General features: G+C 40.4%; 2 protein-coding genes and 1 pseudogene across 5 annotated transcripts in view; 2 read left to right on the forward strand and 1 right to left on the reverse strand.

Moving 5' to 3' along the window:
• Positions 1–19,084, forward strand: part of LOC100346342 (phosphatidylinositol 3,4,5-trisphosphate 3-phosphatase TPTE2) — a 71,353-nt gene extending 52,269 nt beyond the window's left edge. Inside the window, exons 20-24 of the mRNA XM_070048954.1 lie at positions 1,316–1,421; positions 3,039–3,130; positions 7,061–7,153; positions 13,049–13,119; positions 15,297–19,084. Coding sequence (XP_069905055.1) covers positions 1,316–1,421; positions 3,039–3,130; positions 7,061–7,153; positions 13,049–13,119; positions 15,297–15,399 — 465 coding nt within the window. The 3' untranslated portion in view covers positions 15,400–19,084. The remainder of the gene's footprint in view (positions 1–1,315; positions 1,422–3,038; positions 3,131–7,060; positions 7,154–13,048; positions 13,120–15,296) is intronic.
• LOC127487170 (uncharacterized) overlaps positions 1–23,343 on the reverse strand; it is a 399,814-nt gene that overhangs the window by 364,276 nt on the left and 12,195 nt on the right. For 3 of the 4 annotated variants that reach the window (XR_011378825.1, XR_011378824.1, XR_011378823.1), the window contains exon 2: positions 914–4,569. The gene's annotated coding sequence lies outside the window, so the exon portion shown is untranslated. Of the gene's footprint in view, positions 1–913; positions 4,570–23,343 lie in introns of those variants that run through there. The other variant, XM_070048931.1, reaches the window with a different exon arrangement.
• LOC138843646 (RNA-splicing ligase RtcB homolog pseudogene) lies at positions 20,141–23,133 on the forward strand (annotated as a pseudogene).

The raw sequence follows: 23,343 nt of genomic DNA on the forward strand, positions 1-23,343 counted from the left end.
CTGCACCCCATGGGAGACCAGGAGAAGCACCTGGCTCCTGCCATTGGATCAGCGTGGTGTGCCGGCCGCAGCGCACCAGCCGCGGCGGCCATTGGAGGGTGAACCAACGGCAAAAGGAAGACCTTTCTCTCTGTCTCTCTCTCTCACTGTCCACTCTGCCTGTTAAAAAAAATCCTCTTCAATTTGATTTTTCAAATTTTTTCTTCATTAAGTGCTGTCACATATCCTGTGCTCTAAGACAATAAGACCCTTTGCTATTTCCCAGCTTGTCAGCACTGTGTATCTTCATGCTATGAATCTGGTGGCAGGAGCCAAGGGTATGTGAAATGCAGCTCCTTCACTGACTCTCCCCATACATCTCCCTTTCTCCATTTCTCCTTTAGTCCTGCACAGTTATCCTGACTTTAGTCCAGAACTAGCACACCATATGCTACACCTGAATGTCTTCTGATTCACTGGGATAGCAATAGAAGAACTCAGCTGCAGACTTCAGATTTGGCAAGGCCCTGGGGCAGAGGTTCCTTTATGTCAAGTGATGATTCTCCAGACACCATCACATTCTGACCCTCCCAGTGAGCCAGTCTCCTGGTCACATTACATCTATCCCTGAGTTAAGAACTTGCATGAGACTATCTCATGGCTGCCCTTTCTCATAGAAAGTACAACACTTAATTTTATTAAACTTCCCAATGGGGAAAGAAGAATCTGTGAACTTCTGAGTCCTGTTGGTTCAGTGCCAGAACTGTTCAACTTCCTTAAGAAAGACTCAAGGACAGACCTTGTGAATAAGTTTATCACAGAAAGAATGAAACCAAGAAAATTCCAGAACTTCTTTGCAACAACAGAACTGAGAAAATGATAATTAAAGAAACTCTAGCTGGCAGAGGCAAGGTAAAAATGACCAAGAATCTACCTGAGAGATGTTGGTCTCCTCCTGAGTTTGCAAATACCATTCTTCCATTATCATAGGCTATTCTTCACCCAATCACAAAGCTTCCCGTAACTCAGTCACATCCTTGCTTCTATCCACACATGGATAATGTTGTAGTCTAAAACACAATCATAATTATAAGCACCCTATAAGCCAGACCTGATTCCTTTCTGGTTTCCTCCCAAAGCACTTAGTTCAGTATTGTTTCCTAAGGTAGTTTTGAGGCCACATACATAAAAACACTCTGTCTTATAACAAAATCCAGCAAGTGATTTCTTAATTTCTTACTGCCCTTACCAAGCTCTATGCCCTGCCCTCACAATAGGAATTTCTGATTTTCAGCTTTTCTTCCTCATGTAACCTGAAGCTTTTGTTTCTTTGCAGAGTAGATATGTTGGATATTTTGAGAATGTGAAAAATCTCTGCAACTGGACTCTCCCGCCAAAAAAAATCCTCACGCCATACAAAATTATCATTTATTCAATTCATAGTAAGTGTTTTTGTATAACTGAAAAACTGGGCAGAAGCAACAATGTTCCCATTCTTTGGGAAGATTTGCTTGTGGATATATACAGATGAGCTTTACTAGTACTAGGGCATCTAAAGAAATCTTTGTGAGTTTTAAACCATTTCAGGGAAGTCACGGGCATTTCAGCCTAATGAAGTTTTAACACCTTTCTCTCATAGGAACAATGAGAATAAAATAGTTTCTCAAAATTCAAAGCCTAAAAATCATTTAAAAATTTGGGAATTTTTGTGTCAGTCGGATATTATATCCTAAGATTATGTCTTCTTTCTTAATATCACTTTGGGTTTTATTTAAACCTTGTAGAAGGGGCCAGTGCTACGACACAGTGGGTTAAAAGCCCTGGCCTGAAGTGCCAGCATCCCATATGGACACTGTTTCTAGTCCTAGATGCTCCTCCTGATCCAGCTTTCTGCTATGGCCTAGGAAAGCAGTAGAAGATGGCCCAAGTTCTTGGACCCTTGCACCCACGTGAGAGACCTGCAAGAAGCTCCTGGCTTCCTATTGGCACAGCTCTGGCCGTTGCGGCCATCCTGGGAGTGAACCAGCGGGTGTCTCTCTGTCTCTACCTCTCTAACTGTCTTTCAAATAAATAAAATAAATCTTAAAAAAAAAAAAAAAACACCCTGTAGAGACAATGCTTACAACTGTAAGGTGCAGATCTGGAAAAAATAGGGAGTTGCTCAAATTCACAACTTCAAGTTATTGTAGGTGAAGTTGTGTGGAATTTTATGGCATGATTTGCTTATCTCAGACTAACATGAAATAGAGGATTGGAAAACCTCAATCTCAGGGGCCAGCATTGCGGCATAGAAGGCTAAACCACTGCCTACAGTTTTATCATTCCACTTAAGTGCTGTTCCAAATCCAGATCCCTGTGGGTGCACCTGAGAGCAGCAGAGGATGGCCTGACTGCTTGGGCCCCTGGTACCTACAAGGGAGACTCAGATGGAGTTCCAGGCTCCTGGCTTCAGTGTGGCCCACCCATGGATGTTGTGACCATTTGTGGGAGTGAAGCAGTAGATGGAAGATCTTTGTCTCTCTCTAACTCTGCCTTTCAAACAAACAAATAAAAGACAATCTGAGATCCAAGATCCTGGGTGTTCAGCTTTCCACATGTCTTAGCTTGTAAACCAACTCAGGAAGGACTGTTGGACAAGTTAAAATTCGTCCTGCACCCGTGTAAATAAGCGGGCCAAACTTACTGGGATCAGTATGATTTTTGAATAAAAATAATCTTTCAAATGGTTGTGACAACAAGAGAAAGGAGCTAGGGAGACTGAGAAGAAAAAGTGTGAGAGGCTCTTAGATGGGTAATGTCTGTGACTGCACACTTTCCAGCTTTCATTGTCTTTGAGCTCTTTACTCTGCAAGTTGTAGAAAAGTGATAATGCAAACAACTTTTCTACATAGAAATGCAAACTGGATATGTTCAGTGGAATGCAATTGGCTACTAGCCCATTTGCATCTAGTCGTAGGTTCATTGCATCATTTACTATATGCTTGTGTGTGGTACTTTGAACCAGCTAGAATATTTTATTGTTTCCTCATTAGTGTGCCTATCTTTTTAATTTTATACAGATGTTGGAAAAGGCGATGGAAGTGACCTAAAAATTCAAATAACTACAAAACAACAGACAGTCTTTTCATGTTCATCTTCTAAAAACTGCAAGGTAAGAGAAAGCATATGAATTGAAAATTCTGAAGTTTTTTTAAAGCTCAAAGTTATATCAGCATGTTGGCCTCCTGAACCATCACTCACCACAAAGAAGATGTTATGTTGCTTTGTAGTTACCATCCAACATGGAAACCGTAAGTATGGATGCAAACCAGAGCTAACTTAACCAAATTGTTTGAAAAAAAAAAAGGGGGGAGGGTTTCCCAGGGTATTTTCTAAAATATATATCATTGTAAATTGTGGCTTTGCCTTTTAGGTTCCCACAAATGCTGAGCATGTTACCAGGAATCTATCAAGATTTTAATTTCAGATTGTAGTTATTTTTAGCCATATTTTTTTCCTCTTGGTCATTTTACCTTTTACTGTCCAACACTAAAATTTCAAATTGTAGCATACAAGAAAATCTCCTAGGGGCATGTAAAGATGCAAATTCATTATCTGTGCCTCCAAGGTATGATTCAGGAAATCTGGAATGGGTCTCAGCTATCTGTAGATATAGCAATGCTCCAGATGACTGTAACCAACAGTCCTGTGAGTTAGCGTTATGAGAAACTATGTAAGCATATGGATGAAAGAGGAGTCTCTTTACCCAAAGCAATGGGACCCTAGTAGACAATGATCTGCTAAAATGTTGAAGTGATGCCTAACTATATAAAGACTTTTGTGGAACAATAATAAAGCTTCTTTCATGAGTCTAGGAACTGTAAACATTCAGAAGACCCTCCCATGCTTCTATTCCTGACACTAATCCTCCTTGTCCTGTCCCCCTGTGTTGGTTTTGTTTTGTTTTGTTTTGTTTTGTTTTGTTTTGCCTCTCCTAGCTGAGGGCATTCACCTGGGCCTGATCCTTGACATTTGTGTTTTCATTTCTGTAACTACCCCATTCTTGGTTACTCTCAGCCATTCCCCTTCTTTACATTATTATTTGTTCTTTAAGCCGTGGAACATATATTAATGAGCACTCACTGTTGCTACATGTAGAAATTACAATATGGACAGTCTTTACCCCAACAATCCAAAGTTAGTCAAATCCAAACTTGCCAAATGGAGCTTTTCCTCTGCTACTGCAGATGGCACCATCATTCTTTCACTCAGGTCTTCACACGTGGTATTATCTTTGATTCTCACTTTGCCTTCTCCACATAAATCCAATGAGTCACCAATTCCTCTGATTATTCCTTTGAAATTTTTCTTCATTCTCCTTTCCTTTATGTTTCCACTGCCACTGTTTAGTCCATTTGCTCGTTGCTCTGACAAAGTTTCTAAACAATGGTCTCCTTACCTTGTCTTTCTTCTTACACATTGTAGTGGGTAGAATCCTACAACATGCATCTTGAAGTATTGCTCTCATTGTGAAGAGCTGTATGTACGTCAGAAGACACACAGTTTATGCACAGTTAAAGCCAGTTAGCATCTTTGGGTCAGCATTCTTATCTGAAAAATAAAGATGACATCTCAAGTGTTGTGAGAATTAAGTTAGGTAATAAAATAAAAATTTGTCAACTATAAATTACCAAGTAGATGTTAATTCATGACAGTAGTCAGGATACTTTGACACATAAAATACCCCTCTCCCCAATACTCTCTAGCAACTTCACTCTTATTTCCATGGATCTTGAACTCTCAAGATACAATAACCATATCCAACCTGAGCTTATTTCCATCAGCAACTTAAGCTGCAGAGATTTTTCCTTGTAAACCGGGTCATCCTCGCAGGTTCTTGGAATATAATTCTAATTTCTACTTCATGTTTCTGCTTGTCTTTTCCCTCTCCTCTGTCCCAATGTATGCACTAGATTCTATTTTCAGTGCTCTCTTTTATTTATTCAAACCCTTCCATACTCAACTCAGTAGCTATCTCCTTGAAGAGTCTCTACTCTATGTTGCCTAATAATACCACCCCCTGCAGTTCATAACAGCACACTCAGTCTTCACCATGTAGCCTGACATTAGTTATACTATTATTCTTTACATGCCCAGCTCCCTGAAGGGACCGACTGAGTCTATATCTTATTATGCTTTTCACAGGGCCCAGCGTAAGTCTTTCTCATTTTCTATACCATTATTGTATAAAAATAAATCTGTAACAAAGAAATATTTAGTATAATTCCAAATCTGTTCCTCCTGGAAAGTTTATCGTTAATCACTTCATTTAAAGGCCTGCAATGGAGCTTACCAATGATCCCATCAAAAACACATGATTTTGGATTAAGCATTCTGTATTGCTTCTTGAATGGCAGTGTCAACTTTAAAACTAAAGATTTGAGTGTATTATCAAAAGTGGTCCAACTTATGAAAACCATAACACATTAAACAGTAATGTTTACGTGACTAAACTTAATTGAAAATAAATCAAACACTTTGCTTTTCAAATGTGTCCCAATATCATGCTCAATCGGACTTGCCCCAAATGGTGGAGTTAGAACTGTGCCAGGGGATCCCAATACAATCCCATCAAGGTGGCATGTACCAATGCCATCTCACTAGTCCAGGTGATCAATTTCAGTTCACAATTGATCACACTGATAGGTCTAAGAGTCAAAGGGATCACATAAACAAGACTAGCGTCTGCTAATACTAACTGATAGAATCAAAAAGGGAGAGAACAATCCATCATGGGAAGCGGGATACACAGCAGACTCATAGAATGGCAGATGTCCTAAATAGCACTCTGGCCTCAGAATCAGCCCTTAAGGCGTTCGGATATGGCTGAAGAGCCCATGAGAGTATTTTAGGCATGGAAAGCCAAGACACCCTGGGGAAAAAAAAAAAAAAGAAGACGACTTAAATGACAGATCTCTGCAAGTGAGATCCCAGTAGAAAGAACTGGGCTCCATCAAAGAAGGAGGTACCTTTCTCTGAAGGGAGGAGAGAACTTCCACTTTGACTATGACCCTGTGGGAATAAGATCGAAGTCAGCGAACTCAAAAGGCTTCCATAGCCTAGGCAACTCATGACAAGAGCCTAGGGAGATTACTGACACCATAAACAAGAGTGTCAAATTGTTAAGTCAACAACAGGAGTCACTGTGTACTTACTTCTCATGTGGGATCTGTCCTTAGTGTGTTGTCCAATGTGAAGTAATGCTATAACTAGTACTCAAACAGTATTTTGCACTTTGTGTTTCTGTGTGGGTGCAAACTGATGAAATCTTTTTAATATATACTAAATTGATCTTCTGTATATAAAGATAATTGAAAATGAATCTTGATGTGAATGGAATGGGAGAGGGAGTGGGAGATGGGAGGGGTGTGAGTGGGAGGGAAATTATGGGGAGGGGAAGCCATTGTAATCCATTAACTGTACTTTGGAAATTTTATATTTACTAAATAAAAAATAAATAAATAAATAAATAAATAAGTGTCCCAATATAATTTTGAAACAATGTTACAGAAATTTATAGACTCGCAACTTTACAGAAAAGAGAGTTTATATTTACTTTTTTTAAAGATTTATTTATTTATTTGAAAGTCAGAGTTACACACAGAGAGGAGAGGCAGGGAGAGAAAGAGTCTTCCATCCGCTGATTCACTCTCCAGATGGCTGCAACAGCCAGAGCTGCGCCAATCTGAAGCCAGGAGCCAAGAGCTTCCTCTGGGTCTCCTACGAAGGTGCAGGAGTCCAAGAACTGGGCCCATCCTCCACTGCTTTCCCAGGCCTTCACAGAGAATTGGGTCAGAAGTGGAAAACCGGGACTCAAACCAGCATCCATACGGGATGCCGGCACTGTGGCCTGCAGCTTTACCCACTACACCACAGCGCCAGCCCCGACAGGTTCTATTTATTAATATATATAGTGAGTTTGCTATGAGGCTAAGAGTACTTGATAAATACAGAAAGGCTGAATGAGTGAAAACCACTTCAGTTTTACAGATCCCATCAGCAGCTAGATTTTTAGCTCTGAATTTCATGTGTTCATTCACAGATATTTCACGATGTCGAAACTGACAAAGTCATTATTGAATTGTTGAACTGTCCAATCCTATATGACGACGTTAAAGTCAGATTTCTCTCTCGGGTAAGTAATCAAGAAATTACTTCTGCTGTTGTACTTGTTTGCTCTTTTGATTGATTTTGATTTAGGACTTCTATTGCTACAAATCCCAAGAGCAGAGATGAGAGACTTCAATCCGTAACCAGGAATAAGAAAGCATCATATCACTAACATATTTTCAAAAAAGAAAAACACATGTAATCTAAGATATTTTGCTCTTTTTTAAAAAAAGTTCTATATAATTCACATGTATGAAGCTCCTTTGTGTTTTTCTAAATTCTACTTGATATATATATATATATAAAACTAATCAAAAAACTCACAAAAACCAAGGAGCTAAAAAAACGTGTTTTTACTACATAGCAGTGACAACTTCTTTGTTTTATACCTTTAAAATACATTGCTATAAACTGAATGGGACTTTGCTTTTCTCGAAGTTGATGCTTATTACAAATAGTATTCATTAACCCTATATTTAACTTAAAATTAACCTTATTTTAACACTATATTTAACCCTATATTTAACTTCAAATAAATAAGAATGCCTTTCATTTTCTTTACTTGAACATATCTGCATAACTTCTACTGACCAGCCATAAATTGTTGTGTTTGCATATTATTCTGCATATAACAAATTTATAATCCTCAATAGTTTCTTTTTTATGTTTTTAAAAAACTTCTATTTAATAAATATAAATTTCCAAAGTACAGCTTTTGGATTACAGTGGCTTTTCCCCCTATAACCTCCCTCCACCCACAACCATCCCATCTCCCACTCCCTCTCCCATCCCATTCACGCAAGATTCATTTTCAATTATCTTTATAGACAGAAGATCAATTTAGTATATATTAAGTAAAGATTTCAACAGTTTGCACCCACACAGAAACACAAAGTGTAAAATACTGTTTGAGTACTAGTTATAGCATTCACATTGAACAACACATTAAGAACAGAGATCCTACATGGGGAGGTAAGTGCACAGTGATTTCTGTTGTTGATTTAACAACTGACATTCTTGTTTATGGCGTCAGTAATCACCCGAGTCTCTTGTCATGAGCTGCCAAGGCTATGGAAGCCTCTTGAGTTCGTCGACTCCAATCTTATTTAGACAAGGTCATAGTCAAACTAGAAGTTTTCTCCTCCCTTCAGAGATATAGGTACCTCCTTCTCTGATGGCCTGTTCTTTCCGCTGGGATCTCACTCACAGAGATCTTTCATTTAGGTTGGTTTGTTTGTTTCTTTTTGCCACAGTGTCTTGGCTTTCCATGCCTGAAATACTCTCATGGGCTTTTTTAGCCAGATGCAAATGTCTTCAGGGCTGATTCTGAGGCCAAAGTGCTGTTTAGGACGTCTGCCATTCTGTGAATCTGCTGTGTATCCTGCTTCCCATGTTGGATCATTCTCTCCTTTTTAATTCTATCAGTTAGTATTTGCAGACACTAGTCTTGTTTATGTGATCCCTTTGACTCTTAATCCTATCATTATGATCAATTATGAACTGAAATTGATCATTTGACTAGTGAGATGACATTGGTACATGCCACCTTGATGGGACTGAATTGGAATCCCAACATGTTTCTAACTCTACCATTTGGAGCAAGTCCGATTGAGCATGTGCCAAACTGTACATCTCCTCCCTCTATTATTCCCACTCTTATATTTAACAGGGATCACTTTTCAGTTACATTTAAACACCTAAGAATAATTGAGTGTTAATTACAGAGTTCAACCAAAGGTATTAAGTAGAAGAAAAAAATAGTAAAAGGGATAAAGTATTAAGTTGTTCATAACAGTCAGGTCAAGGGCTGATCAAGTCATTGTTTCTCATAGTGTCCATTTCACTTCAACGGGTTTCCTTTTTGGTGCTCAGTTAGTTGTCACCGATCAGGGAGAACAGATGATATTTGTCCCTTTGGGACGGGCTGATTTCACTCAGCATGATGTTTTCAGGATTCCTCCATTTTGTTGCAAATGACCGGATTTCTTTCTTTTTTTTTTTTACTGCTGTATAGGATTCCATAGAGTACATATCCCATAATTTCTTTATCCAGTCTACTGTTGATGGGCATTTAGGTTGATTCCAAGTCTTAGCTATTGTGAATTGAGCTGCAATAAACATTAAGGTGCAGACAGCTCTTTTAATTGCCAATTTAACTTCCTTGGGGTAAATTCCAAGGAGTAATCCTCAATAATTTCAATTCATATTCCTATGAAGTCATCAACCAGAACTGCCAACAAGTATGCTGGGCAACTTAAAAGTTATTTCTTGTACCTTCCTTCATCCCCTGCTTGCTGCCTGTTGGAAAAGAATCTTGTAAGTATTCAGATGGTCACTGAGTTGAAACAAGTCTGGGTAGTTACCACACTGGCTGGTGGCCTCCTACCTAATGGAGCTGCTCTAAATTCTCAAACAGTGGTTTCTAAGTAGAAGCAATGGTGTAAAGGTCATTGGCCTAGGGTACTTGGGTAACATCCAGCCTCTGATTATGAAAGCACTCAAAATGTCAGATATTTCTATCATCATCAACACTGTATCATCTTCAATAAGTAGGGCTAACTATTCAGTGCAGCTGTTCCTTATAGAAATGGTTGATATTTGTTGAATATGCCAGTAGTTTGGTCTTGAGGGCTCTCTGGAGGGTGGCTGTAAACTGTAGCCTGCCCTGACAGGACTGCAGGTGAGGTGGTCATGGAGGTTTACACTGTGCTTTTCACAGGATGCTTCATTATCCTGGCAGATGCCTGATGCCTAAGTGCCTGACTGTGAGCAGCAGCTGTGGCTCTCCCAGGAAACCTGTTTTCTTCCCAGAATCTTTTATTTAAAGGATACAAACTTCATGCATTTCATAAATCCAACTTCAGGAACACAGTGATTTATGCCACCATACCCGCTCTGCCACCCACACTCCTACCACTCTTCCTCCTCCCTCTCAGTCCCATTCCTAATTTTTTACTAAGATCTATTTTCAATTAACTTTATACCTATCTGATTAACTTTATACTAGGTAAAACATTCAACAAATAGTATGGAAAATAAAAGTGTTCCTCAACAGTCAAGACAAAGGCTGTTCAAAGTCACTGCATCTCAAAGTGTCAATTTCACTATAATAGATCACCTTTTAGGTGCTCTGTTAGTTATCACAGATGAGAGAGAACATAAGGCATTTGTATTTTGGGGACTGGCTTATTTCATTAAGTATAATGTTGTCCAGTTTCATCCATTTTTTTTTTTTTGCAAATAACAGGAATTCATTTTTTATTCACTTTATTTTTTTGACAGGCAGAGTTAGAGAGAGAGAGAGACAGAGAGAAAGGTCTTCCTTTTCCCTTGGTTCACCCTCCAAGTGGCTGCTACGGCAGGTGCATTGCGACCAGAGCACTGCACCAATCCAAAGTCAGGAGCCAGGTGCCTCCTCCTGGTCTCCCATGCAGGTGCAGGCCCAAGGACCTGGGCCATCCCCCACTGCACTCCTGGGCCACAGCAGAGAGCTGAACTGGAAGAGGAGCAACCGGGACAGAATCCGGTGCCCCAACCAGGACTAGAGCCAGGATGCTGGGGATGAACCAACAGTAAACCAAACCCTAAACTAGTAGAAAAAAAGAAAAAACTAAAATTAGAGAAAAAAAAATTCAACAAAATTGAATTCAAAAAACAATACAAAATATCAGCAAACTGAAGAGCTATTTTTGAAAAAATAAACAAACTATTGGCCCAGCTAACCAAAAAAAAAGACAGAGTAGACCCAAATCAACAAAATTAGAGATGAAAAAGGAAATGTAACAAAAGAAACCAAGAAATAAAAAGAATCGTCATAAGATACCCTAATCCCATGTTGGTGGGAATGTAAACTGGTAAAGCTGCTCTGGAAGACAGTTTGGAGATACCTCAAAAATCTGAATATAGACCCACCATTTGACCCAGTCATCCCACTCCCAGGAATTTACCCAAGGGAAATGAAATCAGTAAACAAAAGAGTTATCTGTACCTCCATGTTTATTGCAGCTTGATTCACAATGCTAAGGCATGCAATCAAAATAAATACCCATCAACCAAAGACTGGATAAAGAAATCATAGGATACATACACTATGGAATACTACACAGCAGTAAAGAAAAAATGAAATTAGTTCATTTGCAACTAAATGGATGAATCTTGAAAACATCATACTTAGTGAAATAAGCCAGTCCCCAAAGGACAAATACCATATGTTCTCTCTCAACTGTGAGAATTAATAGAGCACCTAAAACAAAATCTGTAGAAGTTAAATCAACATTCACTTCAAGAAGGGATGACTTGAGCTCCCCTTATCTTGACTGTCGAAGAACAGTTTTTGTTATTTTTCCTTCATACTATTTTTTGAATTTTTTACTTAACAGTTAACCATATATATGTATATGTATATATATGTATATAAAGTCAATTGAAAATAGATCTCAGTAAAAAATAAGAGTGGGAATAAGAGAGGGAAGAGGAAGTTTGTAACTGTAAAGCTCTATAATTCTGCATATATTCCTGTGGACTTAATTCTAAGGGTACAGTTTAAAAACTTGTCATGGGACTCCAAATCCCATTAAGCCTGATGGTAAAAATCCCATCTTGGTTGTTAAAGTGGTCATATTAAGTGTTAAAGTGATCATATATATATATATATGATCAAGTGCCTGGTAATAATAATAGAATTAAAAAAGAGAATGTTCCAACATGGGAAGTAGTTCACACAGCAGACTAACAGAATGACCATCACTTCAATAATACTCTGACATCAGATTCAGCTCTTCAGTCTTCCTGGTCTGGCTGAAAAGCACATGAGAGCATTTCAGGCAATGAAAGTCAAGACACTGGCAAAAAATGTGCTACGTGAAGGAACTCTGTAGTGAGACCCCAGCAGAAAGAATTGGCCATCAAAGAAGGATGTACTTTTCTCTAAAGGAAGGAGAAAGCTTCCACTTTGCTTATGCCCTTGTCCAAATACTGACAGTTAGTGGACTTCCAAGGTTTCCATAGCCTAGGCAGATCATGTCAAGAGCTTCAGGTGGTCACTGATAATCATACATAAGATAAATTGTTAGTTAAATTAGTTGTTAAATTAACAAAAGGAGTCACTGTGCACTAACACCCCATGTAGGACCTCTGCCCTCAATGAGTTTCATTATGAGTTAACTATAATACTACTCCTCAGTTTGTGTATGTGTGCAAACTGTTGAAATATTTACTAAGTATAGGTCATATGGTAGGTCTGTGTACAAAGTTAAGTGAAAATGAATCTTAATGGAGAATGAGACTGGCAAAGGGAGAGGGAGGAGGTGGTGGGGTGGGAGTATGGGTGGAAGGGTGGGTATGGTGTGAAGAATAACTATATTTCTAACACTGTACTTAGGAAATTTGTATTCCTTAAAAAATAAATTAAAAACAAAAAAGGCAGAGAGAAGAGACTGCCCATCGGCTAGTTTATGCCTCAACTCCCCACAAGAGCCATGGCTGGGGAAAGCTGAGGCTGGGAGCCAGGAATTCAAATCTGGTCTCCCATGTGGGTTGCAGGGACCCATCACCTGTTGCCTCCAGGGTGTGCACTAACAGGAGGCTGGAATCAGGAGCTGAGCTGGGACTTGAATCCAGGAACTCTTATATAGGATGTGGGTGTCCCAAGTGGCATCTTAACTGCTATGCCCAAAGCCCAGGCTATCCTTGAAATTCCTGATAGAAACAAAAGGACAAAGCAACAGCATTCTATTAGTCTCCTCCTTGTCTCTAGGTGTATTATCAAGGAGTGCTGCCTATTTAATGGGTACAGTTGTTAGAGCAGTATATAGAGGCATAAATGAAGGGAAGACGCCAAAGAGATTATTCTGTGGAACTAGTTCTTGGTATCAATTTTACTATGAAAATAACCATTTTTTCTTTAACCATGTCTTTTTAGAATCTCCCCAAATACTACGACAACTGTGCATTCTTCTTTTGGTTCAATACAGCTTTCATACAAAATAACAGGTATGGATATAGTATAAATCCAATAGAAACAGCCTAATCTTCAATGCCTGTGTGTAAGATATAATGGCCATTCTTTTGCCAATTGTTATAATCTCTTCATTACACTTATTCAATGTGATTATTTAAAACCTAGATGAGACTCAACTGTTGCATGATCCTCATGGGCCATGCCAGAGAACTGTGTTCTAAGTTACAAAGGATTAAAATCAGATCCTGAGTATGGTGATAACGTACTCCCAGTAAATTCAATATGATTATGCACAGTACCTTGAATTCAAAATATAGCAGGTCCCCAGTAAGTGCTGATCCACTTAGAAGCAATCATCAACCTATGCTAATCTAAAGCACAATTTCTGGAGGCTCTCCCAAAGGGAGAGCAAGTTCAATGGGGGAGCCTGGATCCAAGTCATGGTACTGATGTAAGGCTGCCACAAAACACACCAGACACCAGAGTTAGAGGAAAGGTTTATCATTGGGTGGGGGGAGCCAGATGGGCTGGGGAAAGAGGGCAAGAGGGTAAGAGAGCAGGAGAGCATAACAGAAAGAGGGATCAAGAGAGAAAAGAAATAATTTATTAGTCTCCCAATTGCACATTTTTCTAACAACTCAATCAGGAAACTTTTTATTAAAAAGCATTTATTAAGTGGATTTCAAGGTTATCATTCCAAAGACCTTTTTACCCATACCTGGAACTCATTCCTGAATCTAGAAATGCTCTACTTTGGGGTTATGTTCTGTGGGGGTGAAAAGATGGTATCAACATACCCTACAACCCAAAGGAAAAGATACTTTGAAAATTATTCAAGTTAGAGTGAAGTTGGTTGCAATTGCATGTGGCTCTATTTGATATTCATCACATCCAACCCTACTCTGCTGCAAATCTGAACTGGCTCGAGTGCCATCCCAAGTCCTATAAGACAGCAGAGGGAACATCTCACACACACTCCTGTGATACACGCACATTTAATAGATTTTGAAGGCGAATGCTGCATTTCATGGAAAATTTTTATGCATTTATATCTGGAAGTAAACAAACAATAAACTTTGATTCATTACATGGGCAAAGTCCCTCAAATAGAGAAACCTGGTGCTACTCCTGAAAAATGGCTGTTACTACAGTGTACAGTTTTGTCCTTTGAAACAATGTGTTCATACTGGAGAAGCAATATTAGATCATTTTTATGTAAGTTTCTAAAGATTTCTGTAAGCTTTACATGTACACACTACTTGGCAAAGCAGATTTTATAGCTATCAGGATGTTGTTTGGCAAAAAACACCAATGTCATTCTTAAAAAAAAAAAAACAGTATTATTGGGTTTTATTATTCTTTAAAGATTCATTTATTTGAAAGTTGAGAGTGTTGTGGCACACTGGGTTAAAGCCTCTGCCAGGGAGAGGGAGAGGGAGGGGGAGAGGATGAAGAGGAGGAAAAGGGAGAGGGAGAGAAGGAGAGGAGGCAGAGAGAGGGGAGAGGGGCAGAGGGAGAGGGAAGAGGGAGAGGAGGGGAGATGGAGGCAGAGGAGGGAGAGAGGGGAGAGGGGAGTGGGAGAGGGGAGATGGAGAGGGAGATGGAGACATAGAGGGAGAGGGAGAGCATGAAGAAGGGAGAGAAGGGGGATAGAGGGAGAGGGAAGTGGGGGGAAGAGGGAGGAGAGGGAGAGAAGGAGAGAGAGAGGGAAAGGGAGAGGCATGATGTAGGCAACAAATGTCCAAGCCATTGGGCCATCTTCTGCTGCCTTCCCAGGCCATCAGCAGGGAGTTGGAGCAAAAGTGGAGCAACTGGAACTCAAACAAGCACTCCAATATGGGACGCCAGCATTGCAAGTGGCAACTTAACCCACTATACCACAATGGTGGCACTGTTATTGGGTCTTATTACACATCAAGCCTCTGGTGGCATTGTCATCTATGCAAACATGCTTTATCAATCTTGGATGTCATTAATTCTATAACAGGAGATGCTAAAAGATTTGGTAGTATGTTGTCACTGAGGTACTTGTTAGCGAAGATGAAGGTATTCTGTGAGGGATGTGGAGGAAGCCAAGTAAGACACAAAAAAAGGCTGAGGTTCTAAATGTGGTGAGCAAGGCTTTTCACGAAGGCCAAGGGGGCCTACTGCAGGGCTTGACTGTTAGTCCTAAAATAAAATGTAATGTGTGCTTGCTTTTCCTCCTTAGGCTGTATTTAAGACGAAATGAATTGGACAACCCACACAAACGAAAAGCCTGGAAAATTTACAGTTCATGTTTCTCAGTTGAGATGTACTTCAATCAGACCTAAGGTAATTATCCTGTACCTGGTACTCTTTTTAGTGTAGCTCCTCTTATAACACACATCATATGCTTCCCAATCGGTACCACACATGTTTTCCAAAGCTATCTATTTGTAGGCACATATACTGACTTTTGTGCATGTATATAATTGTATATAGTTGAGAAATTAAACATTAAAGTGTCAATGGTGATTTTTTAAAAAATGTATTTATTTGAAATGCAGAGCAACCGAGAAAGAGTGAGTATGTAAAAGAGAAAAAGAGAGAGAGCATATCTTCCATCCACTGGTTCACTGCTCAAATGGCCACAGGACCAAGGCCAGGAGCCCAGTACTCTTTCCAGATCTCCTACATGGATGGCAGGGGTCCAGGCACTTCAGCCATCTTCACTCCCTTCTCAGGCACATTAAGAGGAAGGTGGATCAGAAGCGGAGCAGCTGGGAGCTAATCTGCACTCCAACAGGGGACACCAGTTACAAGCAATGGCTTAACCGGCCACACCACAATGCTGACCTATATTTCTTTCCTTTTTAAGTAATATACTTCATGGGAAGTTTCCATCTTATGATGAGATAAATGAGAACAAAGGGCAAAGGAACATTAGGTTATAATTCTGGATAACTGTGATACCAAACTCTTATATCAAATGATTGATTTTATTGTCTCATCAATATGTATTTACTTACACATTTTTGGGAAAGTATTTAACACTGCTTTGTTTCACATTTGTAACTTCAGATTTTCAAAAAGCTAATTTCTATTTTCTTCCTCTACTTGATTTGCAAACTCTCTGTTACCAAACATCAACGCAGCAGCAAAGACTAAAATTTAAACCCAGGAAAGAAAAATGTTTCACACACCAGTCCCCAGCACTGACACACTGTTCTCTTGTTCCAAGTACTATACAGGTAGCTTATGTGACAAACTTCAGTTACACACACACATAGCAGGAGGGTAATGCAATCTTGGTAAACACAGAAAATAAAGAATTATCAGTAACTTCTTTTTGTGTGCAAAAGACAAAAGAAATAGTAAATAATTGGAATTATTTTAAAATCCATCAGTCCTGCTCAAACCAGCTTCATCCATGCCTGGGGAACTCTGAGGAAGACAGCCCTGTGGCCACAGGGAATCACTTTTTCTTGACTACTGTTGCTTTAAGTACTTTTATTAAAATTCATTTTTATTAAAAGTTTTTGTGAGGCCAGTGCTGTGGCTCACTAGGCTAATCCTCCGCCTACGGCGCCGGTACCCCGGGTTCTAGTCCTGGTCAGGGTGCCGGATTCTGTCCCGGTTGCTCCTCTTCCAGTCCAGCTCTCTGCTGTGGCCCGGGAGTGCAGCGGAGGATGGCGCAAGTGCTTGGGCCCTGCACCCCCATGGGAGACCAGGAGGAAGCACCTGGCTCCTGGCTTCAGATCGGCGCAACGCACCGGCCATAGGGCCACCTGGGGGGGTGAACCAACTGAAAAAGGAAGACCTTCCTCTCTGTCTCTCTCTCTTTCATTGTCTAACTCTGCCTGTCAAAAAAAGTTTGAGATGACATTTTAAATTTATATTACAGTCAAAGGTTTAATGTTCTACTGAATAAAAAGTTCAAAAAATAAAAAAAAAATAGAAAGACCATAGTCCAGCAGAAAAATAGGTGAGGACTATAATCAATAACCAAGTGAAAAGATGTCCAACTTCACTCATATAAAGCAAATTTTAAAAGTCACAGAAGCATTCTTACCATTGGAGCATATAATTCTTATCAATCTGTTGGTCAATCATTTAATACAAACTTTAACCCTTTCCATTTCCCTTTCCTTTCCTTCCTCCTCTATCATTTTCTTTTAACTTTAGCTCCCATGCATAAGGGCAAACATGTAGTATTTACCTTTCTTCTATGGCCAGCTGATTTTGATCAACATGATGTCTTTCAGTTCAAACCATTTTGCTGCAAATGATAGGATTTCATTCTTTTTTTATAGCTGAAGAGTATTCCATTGTGGTATATGCATGTATGTGTATGTATCACATTTCCTATATCCAGTCACCTAATAATGGACACCTTGGTTGACTGCATTTTGGCTACTGTGAACAGGGCTGCCATAAGTATGGTGGAACATGTATCTCTGATAAAATGATTTATCCAGGAATGGGACTGCTGGTTCCTAGGGCAAATCTATTTCTAGTTTCTAAGGAAATTTCCATACATTTTCCACAGTGGCTGCACTAATCACATTCTCACCAACAGCATAAAATAGTTCCCCTCTGTCAACATCACCAACATTGTTGTTTTCTTTTGGATAACAGCCATTATGAAAGAGGTGAGGTGATGTCTCATTGTGGTGCGGATTTGCATTTCTCTAATGGCTAGTAATGCTGAGCACTTTTTCATTTATTTTTTGGCCATTTGTACTTTTTTGAAAACTGTTTATTCAAATCCTCTGCCCATTTCTTCAATTAATTGGTTGTTTTCTTATTGTTCAGTTTTTAGAGTTGCTGATCTATTTTAGATACTAGCCCTTGCTGGATAAGCAGCTTGGAATATTCCCTCCCAGTCTGTTGGATGTCTCTTCACTCTGTTGTTTCCTTTGCTGGGCAAAAGCTTCTGAGATTCATATAAGGCCATTTTGTTTACTTTTACTTTTGTTGCCTGCATTTTAGGTCTTAAGAAGTCATCTACTCCATTGCCTTGAAGTGTTTTCCTTGTTTTCTTGTAACTATTTCATAGTCTCAGGTCTTAAATTTAGGTCTTCAATCCAAGTGAGTTTTGTATCTGGCAACAGACAGGAACCTAACTTCATTCTATATCCAATTTTGCCATTACCATTTATTGAAAAGACTATCCTTCCTTTAATGTTGTGTTCCGTCTGGGCACTTTTGTCAAAAATCAGCTGTCTGTATTCATGGGGATTAAATTCTGGTCTCTCTACTATGTTTCAGTGGTCTATGTGCCTGTTTTTATGCCAGTAGCATGCTGCTTTTATTACTATAGCTTTGTAGTATGCTTTGAAGTCAGACACTGTGATGCCTGCAACTTAAATTTTTTTCCCACGATTGCTTTGTCTATTCTGGGACTTTTGTAAAATTCCAAGTGAATTTTTAAGATTTTTTTCTTTAAAGAGTTTCATTGGTATTTTGATAGGAATTGCGTTGAATCTGTAGATTGCTTTGAGTAGTACAGATATCTTAATATTCTTTCTATCCACGAGCAAGGAACTTGTCTGTGTGTGTGCGTGTGTGTGTGTTCATGATTTCTTACATTTTATAGTGTTCATGGTAGAGATTTTTCACTTCTTTGGTAAATTTATGCCTAAATATTCGATTTTTTGATGGCTATTGTGAATGGGACTTTTTTCTTGATTTCTCTTGCCCAGTTCATTACTGATGTACAAAAAGTTACTTTTTTTGTATGTTGGCTTTCTAACCTTAGACTGTATTCATTTATCAATTCAAATGCTTTTTGCTAGAGTGTTTAGGCTTTTCCATGTACACTATGTCATACATGTCAACAGGGATGTTTTGACTTCCTCCTTTGCAATTTCAAAGTTCAATTTCTCTTCCCAAATTGTGCCTCAAACTTCCAATACTACATTAAATAAGAGTGATGAAAGTGGGCATCAAAGCAACTTAAGTCTGTCACACTAGCTTTCTTGGTGGAAATACACTACTACTTTCAGGAAGGGACACGGGTGCTGAAATTGCACCAATGTTAAGAACTTAAAAAAAAAAAAAGAGGGAAGGAAACTCCAACTTTTAAGAATTTTTTTAAAGACTTATTTATTTAAGAGGCAGTTACAGAGGGAGAGACAGAGAGAGAGAGAGAGCTCCAATCCTCTGGTTCACTCCCCAAATGGCCACAATGGCTATAGCTGAACGGATCTAAAGCCAAGAGGCAGGAGCTTCTTCTGGACCTCCCATGTGGCTGCAGGGGTCCAAGCACTTGGGCCATCTTCCACTGGTTTCCCAGGCCATAAACAGGGAGCTGGATTGAAAGTGGGGCAGCCAGGAATTGAACTGGCACCCATTTGGGATACCAGCACTGTAGGCTGAGGCTTAACCTTCTACACCACAGTCCCAGGCCAAAGATTTATGATTTTGAAATAGATTACTGCTGAGGTTTCTCTTCCCCAACCCTCTGAGATTCATCAAAATTCTGGCAGTCATGTGTCGCCACACTAGTCTGGGTTTGCTCATGTAGAGCACACTTGTTGAGATCTCTCGGGATACTGTGCTCACATGGCCCAAAGTGAACAATTCTTTGAGCAACATGAAAAACTTCTGTGATACTAGTTTTCTTAAACAGTATCTACTAACTTAGAATAGGATTATCCAAAAGTTAATAGCAAGCAATTTAACCACTTTAGAAACACGGAGAGAGATGTGGAGAGTAATCCTACTAGGGCAAGATTCTTAACTGCAGTGTACACACACATACACTTTTGTCACCTATGGTGAGATTACTTTACATGAGGAATTCTTGCAGTAAGTGAAATGCTTCTTGCAATAAAACTACCACCTGAAAACATTACTGTACATCACTCTTGACTATTCCTGACTGTTGGTTCTCAGTATAGATACAAAGCACATAAACAAATATCGTGGTGCCAAGTGGCTGAACAGAAACTAAAAAAGAACCATGCAGTTCAGTACTCGGCAACACAACCAAGATGTATGACCCAGTATTTGAAGCTTATTACAAGATTACTTTTAGGGGATCTCCCCACGGGGAAAGGAACCTTTACTATTTCTTCTCCCCCTAAAATGGATCCAGAGCAATTAACCAATGTTACCGCAGTGAAGAAGTTTGGACCCTGCTGTCTCAGCCGTGTCCTGAGGAGGGTGCTAGTGAGCACCTGCCACAGGGCTGCTTTCCACCATCGAGAAACTTCCCAGGGCCGCATGGACCCCCCTCATGAGAGGGCACAGAGAGCAGAGACTCTACCAAAAGTAGACACCAACCTATCCCACTGCTGTTGATGTGATCGCATTTATCTAGCTTATCCTTTGACCTCCCTGATACAAAGAATGATCGGCTCAGTTCATAACCAACAAAGAAGAGATAGCCTGGCACTTCTCGAAGTAAAGTGCTTGAGAGTCCGTGGAATACTTGAAGATATACCTTCAAGTTAAGGCTCTTCAGAATAAGGGTATCAGCTTTATACATACATAACTCACTCTGTCTTCCTGGAAATTTAAAACTGGGAAGGAGGAAGGGTGTTCTTTTCCTGGGTGACTCACAGGCAGTACTCAATGTTGAGGTAAGAGAACGCCCTTCTGGGCCCAGCACTGTGGCTTTGCTGGTAAAGCCACTGCCTGCAGTGCTGGCATCCTAATAGACATCAGTTCCAGTCCCAGCCGCTCCACTTCTGCTCCGGCTCTTTGCTATGGCCTGGGAAAGCAAAAGAGGATGGGCCAGGTCCTTGGGTGACTGCACCTGCATGGGAGGCCGGTAAGAGGCTCCTGGCTTCAGAGCTCTTGGCCCAGCTCAGGCCATTGCAGCCATTGGGGAATGGGCCTGAGGATAGAGAACCTCTCTCTCTCTGTGTGTGTGTGTGTGTGTGTGTCTGCCTGCCTCTGCCTATCAAATAAATAAACTTAACAACAACAAAAAAAAGAGTATGCCCTAAATCCTGCATCTTAACAACTGGAAGAGCAGGTTGTTTTGGGGGATGCTTCAGTGTTCTCCCTTACCACTGATGGGAAAATAACTCTCCTGCTAGAAGCAGAATGCTCAGGCATAAAGTAATATTTGATTGGTGTCTTAAAGAATAGGAGACACCACGATTCTCCAACCAGTAACTACACAGAGACTTTTCTGGAACTGAATGAGGGACAACACCCTCATTCCATTTTGTACTCCACTCAGAGCCTACATTCTTTTGAAATTCTTTTTTTAATTTAATTTTATTTAGGAGACAGAGAGAATAGGACAAAGCTCTCATAAACTGATTCACTCCCCACATGTCCACAATGATCAGAGTGGAAGCTGGGCACCAGGAACTCAATCCAGGGCTCCCACATGGGTGGCGGGAACTCATTACTTGAGCCATCATCTGCTGTCTCCCAGAGTGCCCATTAGCAAGAACCTGGAATCAGGAGCCAGAGCAGGGAACTGAACCCAGGCCCATTGGTGTGGAATGCAAGCACCCTAACCCATGGCTTAATGGTTGGACCAAATACCTGCCCCCTTCGGATATTTTGAACAGAAAAATGTATTGCATCTATTGATAGCTTTGCCAAAAGGGGGGAACTAAAAGAAAAAGGAAATAAAAACTTCAGTGATTTAAAACCTAGAACAGATGACGAAAACCGTATCGTACATGATTTTTCTGATCTCTCCAAATCAGTTGGTGTGTACTAAGAAGGAAGGTCCCAGCATCAAACTTTAACTAAATAAGATCATAACAAAATATTAATAATATATCATCTCTAGATTTACCTTCCCACAAATCACACAATACTAAATCATATAAACATTTTATAAGTAGGTTTATTACAAAAAGCCACAGTACACACATCATTAATGTAAGTTAAACATGCTACTGTAATTGGTTTGGAGAAAATCAGAAACAACCCTGAAGTGTAACAGCCAGGTAGTTAAATACAATGAGATCCAGGAAGAGGTTAAAAGAATGAGATGAGCAGAGCCAGAAGCTTCCACCACCACTGTCGGCGTCAAGAGTTGTGCCTGTAATGATGAGCTCCAGCTCCTGGAAACCATCAGTAAAAACTGCTAGAGGATCAAGAAGGGCTTTGTGCGCAACACGCAAGCTGACGGAATTTTCTATGGGAATTTTCCGATGCTTTGGAGAAGTTGTCACTCAGGGTGCTGGTGGCAGCTTTCTGCCAGCTATAAAACAGAATGGCAGTGTGGCAACCCTGCCTGGGATTGTTCATCCATCTGCTGCGTGTCCTGATGTCTATTCAGGCTATGGGTTTGCTGCTGGGAATATTGCAGTCTTTGAGACAAGTGACCCTGAAGCAATGGTATCCCTGGTGGTGTTAGATTTGACTTTAGCTGTAGTGTCTGCTGATTTAAATGAAAAAGATGGCCAGCCTGTGAAGGAGCAACTTGCCCAAGCTGCATTTGACCACATCCCTGTTGGCATGGCATCAAAAGCTGTCATTCCAGTGACTGCCAAAGACGTGGAGAAGGCCTTGGAGATATGTATGGACTGGTCCCTACAAGAACACTATGGTTGAAGATGAGATTTTCAGTGAGTATGCTGCTAAGAAAATGAGCTTCAACCATAAGGGACAAGTGTGCATGATGACCCACAGTGGCCACACAGGCATAGGCCACCAAGTAGCCTCAAATGCACTGGCAGTTGTGCAAAAGGCCAGAAAGACAGACAAGATTACAGTAAATGACCATCAGCTGGCTAGTGCTCAAATCACTTCTGCAGGTCAGGCCTGCCTAAAGGGAATGGTAGTGGCTGGGAACCACACCTGCTCCACTGCTCTTCCATGACTTTCTCAACTCACTGGGTATTGCTGTGGATTCGTTCTGAGAGGAAGAGTCATCACACAGACACCAGGAGTCAGGTGATAACGGGCCAGAGGTCAGCAGCCTGTAAACTCATTAATTTCAGCTGGTACAGCAGCTTATATAACAGGCAGCCAATCCAGTCAAGGGGCAGTTTATGCCCTAACCAATCACAGCCTGTTGCCAGGCAGGCTCCATTGCCAGGAGGGTTCCAAAGCCATTCCTGAGTAACTGACGCTCACTTGCCAGCGGCCACCTTGGCATGGCCTTCTCATTCCACCACATTTCCCCCTTTTCATTTATTTTTGAGCAACGGGAGGCATGATTCTTGGCCATACCATTGTTGACCCCATTTCCTTATGGTCTCCATACGTGGCTGTGCCTGTCTTAGGTTGTCCCTCAGGGGATCTCACCCGTCATTGACTAACCAGCCCTCAAAACAGGAGACTACAGGAGTGCTTGCTCAGAGGGGGGTAGG

The sequence above is a fragment of the Oryctolagus cuniculus genome, chromosome 9, assembly GCF_964237555.1.
Source record: "Oryctolagus cuniculus chromosome 9, mOryCun1.1, whole genome shotgun sequence".
In the NCBI taxonomy this organism is placed as follows: Eukaryota; Metazoa; Chordata; class Mammalia; order Lagomorpha; family Leporidae; genus Oryctolagus; species Oryctolagus cuniculus.